The sequence below is a fragment of the Phyllostomus hastatus genome, unplaced genomic scaffold (genome assembly GCF_019186645.2).
Source record: "Phyllostomus hastatus isolate PE091 unplaced genomic scaffold, TTU_PhHast_1.1 phas_contig_62, whole genome shotgun sequence".
In the NCBI taxonomy this organism is placed as follows: domain Eukaryota; kingdom Metazoa; phylum Chordata; class Mammalia; order Chiroptera; family Phyllostomidae; genus Phyllostomus; species Phyllostomus hastatus.
Window position 1 is genome coordinate 17,757,862 of NW_025333921.1, and position 12,922 is coordinate 17,770,783.

Here is a 12,922-nt window from a genome sequence, read left to right on the forward strand (position 1 = left end):
ACCTGAGGAGTGAGGAAATTGAGGTATTTATATGCCAATTTCCATCAGTCATTGTTTGAGAGTTGTTCCTGTGTAATGTTAATTCTATAACCATATGGGGGAAATGGACCTTAATTCCTACTTCATTTTACACAAATAATTTAATGCAAGAAAGAGCATATGCCTAGATGTAAAAGTTAGAACTATAAAGTATCTAGAAGAAAATATAGGGGAATTATGTATATGACCGTAGGGTAGGCAAAAATTTCTTAGGCAGGACACAGAAAGCACTAATAAAAAGCACCTGAAAAATTAATAAATCAGACTTCACTGAGAATGAAATACTTATTTTTGAACAACAGTAATAAGAAAATGAAAAGGTATGTTATAGAATAGGAAACAATACTTTCAATACAAAAATCTCACCAAAGACTTGTATCCAGAATATGTAAAGAACTCCTACAAATCAATAATTGACAAAAGATTTGAACAGACACTTCAAAGAATAAGATATACAAATGGGCAGTAAGTCATTTGAAATGGGGCTCAGCATTATTCATCATCAGGGAAATGAAAATTAATGAGATACTACTATATATTCACTAGAGTTGCTAAAACTAAAAGGACTTCATAATGCAAATGTCAGTGGGAACAACTGGAATTCTCATGTTTTTCTGGTAGGAGTACAAAATGGTACAACCACTATGAAAACTCTTTGGCAGTTTTTTTATAGGGCCATATATATATATGTATATATATATATTTATACATATATATATATATCTCTTTAGAACCCAGCACATATCTACAAAAAAGACTGGTACAAAAATGTTCATAACAGCTTAAAAACAAACAAACAAACAACCCAAATGTCCATCAACAGGTGAAGAATGAACAACTTGTGATATCTTACAATAGAATGTTATTTAGAGTAAAAAGGAATGAACTATTGATGAGCACAAAAACATGGATGAAGCTGAAAGACAATTACACTAAGCAAAGGAAACAGGTACAAAAAGTACATTTTGTCTTGTTTTGTACATATTAAGTACAGGAACAGAAAAGCCATGCTATAGTGATAAAAATCAGATCAGTGGTTGCCCTAGGGAGTTGGAGATTGACTGGAAGAAGGAACTCCTAAGGGAATTTGGAGTTTTTGAAAATGTTCTATATCTTGTTTAGTTGGCGGTTACGTAAGTATACATAGTTGTCAAATCTTATCTAATTGAACACGTAAGATCTGTGCTTTTTATTATATAAAATTATACACTAATAAATACCACAGATTTGTCTTAAAAAAAACACAACTTCCATTAAAAATAAGGAGTAATTTGCTCCATGTTCTGCATTCCCACTAGCTTGTAAGCTTCAGGAAGTCAGAAGCCACATATGTTTTTCTCTACTGTATCCCCAGCACCTAGTACAGTGTCTGGGACCTCTTGAATGCTCAAGTCACATTTGTAAATATCATACGTTTTTACAAGAGCCTCTGTTATAACTGTAGCTTTCAATCTCCCTTTGCAGCCAGGATCTGTTTTTGGCAGACGCTAGTTACCCCAGAAGCTTGAGCACAGGTGCATTGTCTAGAAGGGAGCTTGCAGGTGGGAACCCAGCAGGGCTCTGAGTGTCCTTGGGCACTGACAGGGTCCCAACTGTGAGCACCATCTGCTCCTGTGAAGGGTGTCTGACAGCATCCGCAGCCCTGGACCTGGAAACTGAGTGCCTCTCAGACCAAATGTCAGACTCCCATTCCCATTCTCCCGCCCTTAGGGAGCTGTGGAAAGTCATTTTATCCCTGCAAAAAGCAAGTGCCAACATGTGTTTCTGCTTTGTAATTTGCCAAGTATTTCCCTACATATGATCTATTTTATCCTCCCTATGGCCCTGTAAAGTAGGTGTTTACTAACCCTATTTTACAGAGAGGTTAAGTGATTTCCCCAAGGTCACACAGTTGGCAAGTGGTGGAACTGGGATTGAAACCAAGTTTCTGACCATTTACTACTATATTAAATGCAGTACTGCTGTGTCATTTAAGGACCTTCAGAAGCAGTTTCTGAAATCTGACCCCTTCAAGTTCTACAAGACTAATGGAAAGAAAAGCAACAAATATCACTTGCTTTGGTTGCATTTTTTTCTAATGACCTTGAAAGATTATCCATAATGGATACCATTATGATATTGCCACTGCCTCATGTGAATTTTCCATGCTCCTCATCACCTACCAAGTAAAATTCACTCTTCTTAGCTGCTGTTCAGTGCTCTTCTGCCCAATTCACCTTTGTGGCCTTATTCCCCCCAAACCTCACCTTCTCTGCAACTTTTGCTCTTCCTCTTGCTCTCCATATGGAATACCAGTGTTTTCCAGATTCCCTTGGGAAACTTTTTCTCACCCTTCAAGTTAGGATTGAAATGTTTATTTCATTTGAACACTTTAAGCACGAGGTTTATACCTTTCACATGGCACTGCCAGGTATCATGAGTCTCCCTCTGTCTCCCTTATTAGATCCTGAGGTCCTAGAAGGCTAGGTGCATGCCTTACCCATTTTTGTAACCAGTATGAGCACTAGAGTAGCTACACACTGCAGATATTTAATCAGTGCAGCATGAATAACTTACCACCTCTCCAACCATTGTCTATGCATTTAATACCCTTTGCCATGCATAGTTTTAAAAAATGTTTGCATTGTAAGTTTATGAGTATGGTTAATAATAGCCCCACTTTCTGTATGCATTGCTTCCAATTTGACTGGACGAATACCTACATTTTTTGCAAGTGGGTTGGACACATAGATAGATTGTGGAGTCCACACTTCTACTCTGTCCGTGCAACCTTGGACAAATTGCTTCTACTCTCAGGACCTTATTTTACCTCCATCCATTCAACGGGGGGGAAACAACTTCCGTTTTGCTTCTTTAATTCATCACCAGGTTATTGGGAGGACAAATGAAATAACAAATGTAGAAGTGCTTTGTCGACTACAGATCTCCCAGACCTGTCCTTTAGTGTTACCTGCTGTTTGAGGCACACGTTTTATTGACGGCAGCATCCCATCCCAAGTTCTTTAGGAGAGAACTGGTTGGTCTGAAGGCAGTATATGTTGGGGGCTGCAGGGTGATGAGGAAATGATCCTAACTGGGCTGTGTTGTGGTGGGTTAGAGGTGGGCAGGCACGTTGTTGTCTGACAGGCTGCCTTGCGGAAGGAGAACACCCTTGCCCTGGCAGCCTGGGAACGCCACCTCACGTGCAAGTTACAGGAAAATGGCCAGTTTTCGGAAATGTCTCCCTCAGAGCGCCGGATGGCGACTTGGACTGGCTGAGGGAAGGTGAGGCCTGAACGCTGCAGAGGCCAGACCAACTACCACTGACAGGCGGCACAGCCCCACTTCAAGCAGGAAGTCACCACATCCACTTCGTCCGCAAAGACGACGAGGCGCCCAAACGCCAGAGCGACATCCACAGCCACAGAGCCCCCTGCTGGAGTCTTTGGGGCCTTCCCATTGGCTTGCACTCGAGGGAAGGGCGTGTCTGGGGTTGCCGTGCTTCCTGATTGATCAGCTGCGGGATTGGCAGGCCCCGCCGGCTGCTTGCTCCTGGAAGCCAGACATGGCGGAGGCGGGAAAAAAGGGGGCAGGCCTCGGGCTTCCCAGTGGAGATGCAGCACAGTGGCCACTGCAGCGGTACGGCCGTTTCGTACTCTTGGGCGCGGGAGAGCCGCCTGCGCCTGGGCTGGACGCTGGGATGGCCTCTTCCCCTACATGGAAGGTGAGGCCTGAGGGCAGGAGAGGCCGCGAGGCCCTCACCTCAGCAAGGAGGGTGAGAAGACTGCGGCCTGCTGCCCTACAGGCGGCCGCTCCCTGAACGGCACGCGGACAGGAGGAGGGGACGCCTAGGGACTGCAGGAGTGGTTAGCAGACAGCTGACCAACAGAATGGTCAGATATATTGTGAGACATGATTGGAACCCAGTAGGTTCTCAAATAACATTCATATATTCAATAGATGTTTTTGAGCATCAGTTATACGTTAGATATTATTCAAGAGGTTGGGGATTCATCAGTGGACAAGATAGAAATGATCTCTACCCTCATGTATGTGTTTGTCCATTAACTGTATGGTTATGTAAACCAGTTCCACATCCCATATGTGGAAGGGAGGGTTGAATAGTTTATAATCAACTTACCGGCAGCCAAGCATTCACACAGGACTCAGTTTGAATCCTAGCTTTGCCACTGAATATCTGTGACCTTGTTGAAGTTATTTATCATCTCTGTACCTTAAATACTTTATCTTAGAGATTATAATAGTACCTACTTCATCAGATTGTTGTGAGTATTGAGTATGTTAATATATGAATCACCTAAAACAGTGCCTCATATAGAGCTATATAAGGGTTTGCTGTTGTTATTTTTTGTCCCAGTGTTATCTTTCAGCATTTGTATTGCTAGGCAGTCAGTTTCTTTTGGTCTAGATTGACTATTGCTTGTGGACCCGGAGGCTTTGGATTATGCATGTGTGTGTCTACAGTGGTATGATTTGGGCAGCAGTGGGTAGAAAAGTAAAACAATTATTCCAGGAAGAGGACACAACATGTGCAAGACCCTGAACCTGGAGAAACCTCAGCACATGTAGTGAATGTGCAGAGAAAAAGAGTAGAGCTGGTGCTAATGGAGAAGTTGGGAAATGAGAGCATGAGATGAGGTTGTCTGGAGAGGTAGGCAGGTGGCTTATGAACATTATCCTAAAACCAATAGGAAGCCACTGAAGGTTTTAAGTAGGAACATTTTTCATCTTTGGAAGATCGTTCTGGCTGCAGTATGGAGACTAAATTGGATGGGAATATGAGTAAATTCAGGAAGATCACTTAGAATGCTATTGCAGTGTGGTACATAAGAGGCAATAATGATAGGCTGGAAGGTGGAGGTGAGAGGGGAGGATGGCAGTAGAGGTGGGAAACTGAGCATATTGAAGCTGTCTTTTGGAGGTCCAAAGGATGGAACTTGGAGATTGATTGGTTTCTAGTGATGAGAGTAAAGAATTTCTGAATTTTTAGCAGGAACAACTACGTAGATGTTTCAGGATGAGAAACATTGGAGGGTGAACAATGAGGGAATAACCGAAGATTTCAGTTTTGGATGTATTGACTTTAAATATGTTTATGAAGCATCCAGGTGGAGAAATTGAATAGGTAGTTGGGTGTACTGGTCTAGACTCAGCGGGAAGATCTGGTCTGGAAACCAGACCAGTAAATGTATTGTCAGCATGAAAGTGTGTCATCAGCATGAAAGGGATGGTTATAGTCATGAGATTGTCTAAGATTCCAAGATCAAGCCCCAAGGAAGGATTTGTAGGTTAGGTAGAAGGAAACAGTCCCTAAAGATTGACAAGGGATAGAATTGGGAGGCACCTAGGAGAGTGCAGCTCCATCAAAGCTACAGAAAGTTATTTCAACAGGGAGAGAACAATTAACATTGTTGAGTGATGCTGCAATGTAAGGGAAAATGATGGCTATGGCTTGTTTATTGGATTTCGCAACATAAAGGTCCTTATGGTCTTTACCAAGAGAGATTTAATAGAGTGAACAGAGTGGAAGCCAGATAAGGGTGGGCTGAAAAGTGACTGGTAGGTGAGGCAGTGGAGCCAATGTGCATAGTTCTGAGAGACCTTGCTGTGAATGTGAGTAGAGAGATGGCTTAATGAATTGTTCACCAAATTCTAGAATATTAGAGCTAGGGGCACTACTTAAAGCTTGAAAATCAATATGGCTAGGACCATAAAAAGGGCATTAAATACCTAGTTGTTACTCTTGTGGGATGCTGTATCCTGAGAAATTATATAAGCTGTAAAGGCAAAATGAAGTGAATAAAGAGTTAAATTTAAGGATAACTGATCTATAATAGGATCTTCTTAAAAAGATTTTATTTATTTATTTTTAGACAGGAGGGAGGGAGGGAAAAAGGAAGGAAGGGAGAGAGGAAAAGAAACATCAATGTGTGGTTGCCTCTTGTGCGCCCCCTAATGGGGACCTGGCTCACAACCCAGGCACATACCCTGACTGGGAATCGAACTGGTGATCCTTTGCTTCACAGGCTGGCACTCAGTCCACTTAGCCACACAAACCAGGGCTATAATAGGATCTTATTTTTTAAAAAACTGGGGATGTTTGAGAACATGTTTAATTTTTGAGACTGCCCAACAGATTCTTTGATAACCTTTTCTTAAAACCTTCTACTAAACCCATTCTCCTAAGGGTTGAGTCCATTGGCTCAGATGTAGCCAGTAACTCTTAGATTCTTGTCCTGCAACCCAGAGGCCATGGGCATTTGACCATTCAAAGGATTTGATTGTTATTACATTTTCTCCTTCTTTATGTAAAGCTCTTCATAATTGCTTATACAGAACAGCATTTTTCCACAGTTTTCAAATATTTGGCAAAAAGCCATGGCTACAACAAAAAGAGATGAGGTTGGCTTTTGCACTGCTTTTGAAAAGTGAACATTTGTACCTTCCTTTGAATCTGTGCAGAACTATTTTAACTGCTGTGATCAGTTTCAGCTTAGGTTCTGTCATTTAAAAATAAAAGGGGGAGGAGCAGGAAATCAGAATTGTTCTATTTTATGTATACTGTGACTATGGTGCAATAGTCATAATAAAAGATGAGCCAACTAAAGTATTGCAGTAGGTTCCATGTGAATTTCTTATTTTTTTTAAAAATGTGCTGCCCTCAGTAAAAAATGTTAGGTGAAGCATAAAAATATATTCTTTTGAAGGATAGAGTCATTCTGATCTTTTTTTCCTCTAGGGAACTTTCAAGTTCAACTTCGGTTGAACCTATTTTGAGTTTTTTTCGTTTTTTCTGAAATTATGTGGACAATCTGATCTCCTAGTATTTTAGTTGCTTAATCACAGACTTTAATCATAATGGTCATATGCTAAGGCAAAGATGTTGACTCGAGAAAAAATGAATAGTACAACAAGAATTCTAAGACTTGAAGTCCAATTTGAGAGGTAAGTGAAGTGTTAGACATAAATATTCCATGTAGAATCTTAACATATATGTATATTGACTTGATTTATTTGACTGAATTGCATTATTCTTATTAAAAGTTACTATCTGGAGGTAAATTAATCACAACTTGGAAGGAAATAAACTTTTTCTAACACTGAAAAAATGAACAGTTTAGAACTGTGCTACTCAGACTTCAATGTATATACAAATCACTTAGGAAATTGTTTTAAATGCAAATTCTGACTCAGTAGGTTTGATATGGGGAATAAAATTCTGTAGTCCTAACAAGCTTCCAGGGGATGCTGTTGGTCCTGGGACCACACTTTAAGAGGCAAAAGTTTAGAAGCCCTAGAATGAAATGAGCAGTTATGTAGTAAGATTAATAAAATTACTAAAATGAATGAGATAAGGCAATCAGCTTCATAATGAACATGCAAACATTTTATTAATAAGATTTGTATTTAAGCCATCTGTCATTTAATTGGAATGAGCAAATGAAATACAAACTTGAACTGGATTTTAATTCTTTACATCTGTTAGCCCAGCCCTTCTAAAAAAGATCATCACCGTAACAGATTGATTCATTTTATATATTTTAGGTCTAAATATAATTCATTCTACTGATTTGAGAATAATTTTGAAAGGTGATATTAATTGCAGGTTGCTTTCAAATTTAAGTTTCACCATGTTTTCCAGATTCCAAGGATTTCTATACATGTCCTAATTGGTTGAACCTGACAACTTATGTTTTCCTTTCAAAGGGGAAAAAAATCATTCTTTAATTTTTATAAGAGGAACTTAAAATAATTGCCCTACTTAGAAATTAAGAAGTAGAATATGAAGTTTGTATCTGAAATTAACTTTTAAGTGTGAATTCAACATAAATATTTTGGGTCCTCTTAACTATCCTTTTTTTCTTTATATTCCTAGTGCTTACATATTTCCTAGCATATGATAGGTGCTCAGTAAATGTTTGACTGAAAGGTAACTTCTCTGAACTTTTTTAAAAAATTATTTTATTATAGTTCAAGTACAAGCATAATAATTTTTAAAGATTCCCATGTGACTTCAATGTACAGCTAGTGTTGTAAAGGGTGAACTTTTCTGATGGTAATGCAATAATTATGACATGATAGCTCCTATTTATTAAGTATTTACTTTGGCATATTTCTAACACTGGCCCTATGAAGCAAATATTATTATACCCATTTTACAGTAAGTGAAGTAAAACACAGAGAAGTTTAGTGGTATACCCAGGAACACAGAAAAAATAAGTAAGAAGAAAGAATTCAGACCCTGTTTTTCCTGTTTCCAAAGCTTGTGTTCTTAATCACTATGTTGTCTTAGCAGTGTTAATATTTCTTTTTTTGCTATTTTGTCAAAATATTTATTGAGAACACACTTTAAAAGTAGCATTATGAGCCTAGCTGATGTAGCTCAGTTGGTTGGAGTGTCATCCTGTGCACCAAAAGGTTGTGGGTTCAGTTCCTGGTCAGGGCATACACTTAGGTAGCCAGTTTGGTCTCTAGTTGGGGCACGTAGGGGAGGCAACCAATCAATATTTCTCTCACATCAATGTCTGTCTTTCTTTCCCTCCCTCCCTTCCTCTCTTCTTCTCTTCCTCCCTCTCTGTCTCTCTCTGGAATCAATAAAAATATACATAAAATTTAAAAAATAGTATTATGAAAATGTTTTTGAGATATTGACTATCACCATAATTTTCCATTTATCAAAAGCTATCAGAATAAAAAAATAGTCCAATATTTGCTCAGAATTATTTATATATTTTTAAAAAATTTATTGTTGATACTGTTATGGATGTCCTCTATTTTTACCCACTTGCCCACCTCCACTCCCCCTTCCCTGGCCTTTACCACACTGTTGTCTGTGTCCATGGGCTATGCATCTATGTTCTTTAGCTAATCCGTTCACCTTTTATCCAGTACCCCCACCTCACTCCCATCTGACATTGGTCAGTGTATTCCATGTATCCATGCTTCCAGTTATATTTTGTTCGTTAGTTTATTTTGTTCATTAGCTTCATCACACTAGTGAGATCATATGGTATCTGTCTTTCTCTGACTGGCTAAACAAAATAAGCTAAATATGCTAAACAAAATAAGAAGACACTCTTATTTTGTTTAGCATAATAATCTCAAGGTCCATCCACGCTGTCACAAAGGATAAGAGTCTTATATTTTTACAGCAGTACAGTATTCCATTGTGTAAAGATACTGTAGCATTTTGTCATATGTCTGTTGGCCATCTATATGTCTTCTTTGGAAAAGTGTCTATTCAGGTCCTATGTCCCATATTTAATTGGATTGTTTGTCTTCCTCATATTGAGTTGTATAAATTCTTTATACGTTTTGGAGGTTAACCCCTTATCAGATGTAATATTGGTAAATATGTTATCCCATATGGTGGGTTTCCTTTTCGTTTTGTTGACAGTTTCTTTTTCTGTGCACAAGCTTTTTAGTTTGATGTAGTACCATTTATTTATTGTTTCTTGTGTTTCCCTTGTACTAGATGTATCAGCAAAAATATTTGAGAGAGGTCTGAGATTTTGCTGCCTGTGTTTTCTTATAAAATTTGTATGTTTTACTACTTACATTTAAGTCTTTTATCCATTTTGAGTTTATACTTGTGTATGGTGTAAGTTGGTGTCTGGTTTCATTTTGTTGCACATACCTGTTCAATTTTCCCAACATCATTTACTGAAGAGACTGTCTTTATTCCATGGTATGCTCTTACATGCTCTGTGAGATGTTAATTGACCATATAGGCATGAAATGATTTCTGGGCTCTTTTTTCTGCTCCATTGATCTATATGCCTGTTCTTGTGCCAGTACCAGACTGTTTTGATTACAGTGGCCTTGTAGTATATCTTGATATCAGGTATTGTGATCTCTCCAACTTTGTTCTTCTTTCTCAAGATTGCTGAGGCTATTCAGGATCAGTTTTGGTTCTATGTAAATTTTTGGAATGTTTGTTCTAGATCTATGAAATATGACATTGTATTTTAATAGGAATTGCATGGAATCTACAAATTGTTTTGGGTACTGTGGAAATTTTAATGATGTTAATTATTCCAATCCATGAACATGGTATATGCTTCCAGTTGTTTGTATCTTCCTCTATTTCTTTCTTCAAAGTCCTGTGGTTTTTTGAGTACATATCTTTTACTTCCTTAGTTAAGTTCATTCCTAAGTACCTTACTTTTTCTGTTGCAATAGTAAATGGGATTGTTTTCTTAGTTTCTCTTTCTGAGAGTTCATTATTGGTGTATAAGAATGCCACCTATTTCTGGATATTAATTTTGTATCCTGCTACTTTTCTGAATTCGTTTATTCTAGTAGTTTTTTGGTGGCCTTCAATGTTTTCTGTGTGCAATACAGTATCATGTCATCTGCACATAATGATACTTTTACTTCCTCCTGTCCAATTTGGATGTGTTGTATTTCTTTTTCTTGTCTGATCATTGCTGGCTAGGACTTCAATACTATGTTGAGTAAGAGTAGTAAAAGCAGACATCCTTGTCTTGTTCCTGATGTTAAGGGAAATGCTTTTAGTTTTTGCCCATTGAGCATGTTTGCTGTAGGTTTTTCATATATGGCCTTTATTATGTTGAGGTATAATTTCTCTATTCCCACTTTGCTGAGAGTTCTATCATAAATGGGTGCTAATTTTACCAAATTCTTTTTCTGCTTCTATTGATATGATCATGTGATTTTTATCTTTCATTCTGTTTGTGTGGTATATCACATTTATTGATTTGAGCATATTATAACAACCTTGTCTCCCTGGAATAAACCCACTTGATCATGGTGTTTAATCTTTTTAGTGTATTGTTGGATCTGGTTTGCTAATACTTTGTTGAGGATTTTAGCATCAATGTTCATCAGGGATATTGGTCTATAATATTGTTTCTTCATAGTTTCTTTATCTGGTTTTAGAATTAGGAAAATGCTGGCCTCATAAAAAGAGTTTGAAAGTCTTCCTTCCTCTTGAATTTTATGGATTAGTTTGAGAAGGAGAGGTGACCATTTTTCTTTGAATGTTTGGTAAGATTTGCCTGTGAAGCCACCCTGTACAGGATTTGTTTGCTGGGAGTTTTTTGATTACTGCCTCAATATTATTTGTTGTTATTGATCTATTTGGGTTTTGTGCTTCTTTTTGACTCAGTTTTTGTACATTGTATGTTTCTAGGAATTTGTCCATTTCCCCCAGGTTGTCCAATTTGTTGGCATATTTGTTCAGAGTATTTTCTTAAAATCCTTTGTATTTCTATGGTATCTGTTGTTAATCTCCTCTTTCATTTCTGATTTGATTTGGGTCTTCTGTCTTTTTCTTTTGATGAGTCTGGTTAAAAGTTTGTCAATCTTTGTCTTTTCAAAGAACCACCTCTTGGTGATTGATATTTTGTTTCGTTCTTTTACACTCTTATTTATTTCTGCTCTGATCTTTATTGAAGCAAATATTATTATATCCATTTTATAGTTAAGTGAGCTAAAACACAGAGAGATTCAGTGGCTTACCCAGGAACACAGAAATAATAAGTGAGAAAAAAGAATTCAGATCTTGTTTTCCTGTGCCCAAAGCTTATGTTTTTACCCATTATGTTGTTTGTCTTAGAAATAATATTATTTCCTTTTTGATATTAAAAATATTTATTTATTAAGAACACACTTTAAACAATAACATCATGAAAAAGAAATGTTGAGGTATTGACTATCACCATAATTTTTCATTCATTAAAAGCTATCAGAATATAAAATTTAGTAGTTCAATAATTTGCTGAGAATTATTTACTAATTATCAAATTAAAAAGTAAATATAGTTGACATTTAATATTATATTAGTTTCAGGTATACAGCAAAGGGGTTAGACATTTATATAAATTACAAAGTGATGCTCCCAATAAGCCTAGTTCCCACTTGACGCCATAGCAGTGTTAATATTTCATATGAGGAATAGCAGTCCAGTTATATGGATGAGGAGTTCTCAGGTTGGCACACAGGGTAAAATGATAAAAATAACAGTATTTTTAAAGGATAATTTAAGATTCATTAAAACCCTGCAAAGTTATTATTTCAGATTTTTAGAAAATGAAAAATGTTTATTTTTTTTAATTACAGTTGACATTCAATATTATATTATTTTCCAGTATACAGTATGGTAGTTAGACCTTTACACAACTTGAGAAGTGACCTCCCTGATAATTCTAGTACCCACCTGACACCATACATAGTTATTACAATATTATTAACTATATTCCCTATGCTGTACTTTAAATCCTTGTGACTATTTTGTAACTGCTAACTTGTACTTCTTTTTTTTTTTTTTAAGATTTTATTTGTTCATTTTCAGAGGGGAAGGCGGGGAGATAGACAGAGAGAGAGAGAAACATCAATGTGCGGTTGCGGGGGGTTATGGCCTGCAACCCAGGCATGTACCCTGGCTGGGAATCGAACCTGGGACACTTTGGTTCCCAGTCCACGCCCAATCCACTGAGCTATGCCAGCCAGGGTGTACTTCTTAGTCCCTTTCTGTTTTTCACTTATACCCCCAATGTCCTTTATTGTGGCAATCATCAAAATGTTCTCTGTATCTATGAGTTTGTTTCTGCTTGTTCATTTATTTAGTTGTTAGATTTCACATAGAAGTGAAATCATATGGTATTTGTCTTTCTCTGTCTGACTTATTTCACTGAGCATAATACCCTCTGGCCAATTTATGCAGTTGCAAGTGGTAAGATTTCATTCTTTTTTATGGCCAAGTCATATTCCAGTATATAATGTACCACTTCTTCTTTATCACGTTGTCTATTGATGGGCACTTAGGTTGTTTTCAAATCTTGGCTGTTGTATATGAAATGTCCTTTTTTTGTTTTGTTATAATAGACTTTGTTTTAAAGTTTATTTTGTCTTACGTAAG

At 37.3% G+C, this 12,922-nt stretch overlaps 1 protein-coding gene across 2 annotated transcripts in view; it reads left to right on the plus strand.

The window, feature by feature from the left end:
* Positions 1 to 3,583: 3,583 nt before the first annotated feature.
* The window catches only part of REC114 (REC114 meiotic recombination protein), a 94,202-nt gene continuing 84,863 nt past the window's right edge, over positions 3,584 to 12,922 (plus strand). For both annotated transcript variants that reach the window (XM_045848682.1, XM_045848683.1), the window contains exon 1: positions 3,584 to 3,742. In XM_045848682.1, coding sequence (XP_045704638.1) covers positions 3,584 to 3,742 — 159 coding nt within the window. The remainder of the gene's footprint in view (positions 3,743 to 12,922) is intronic.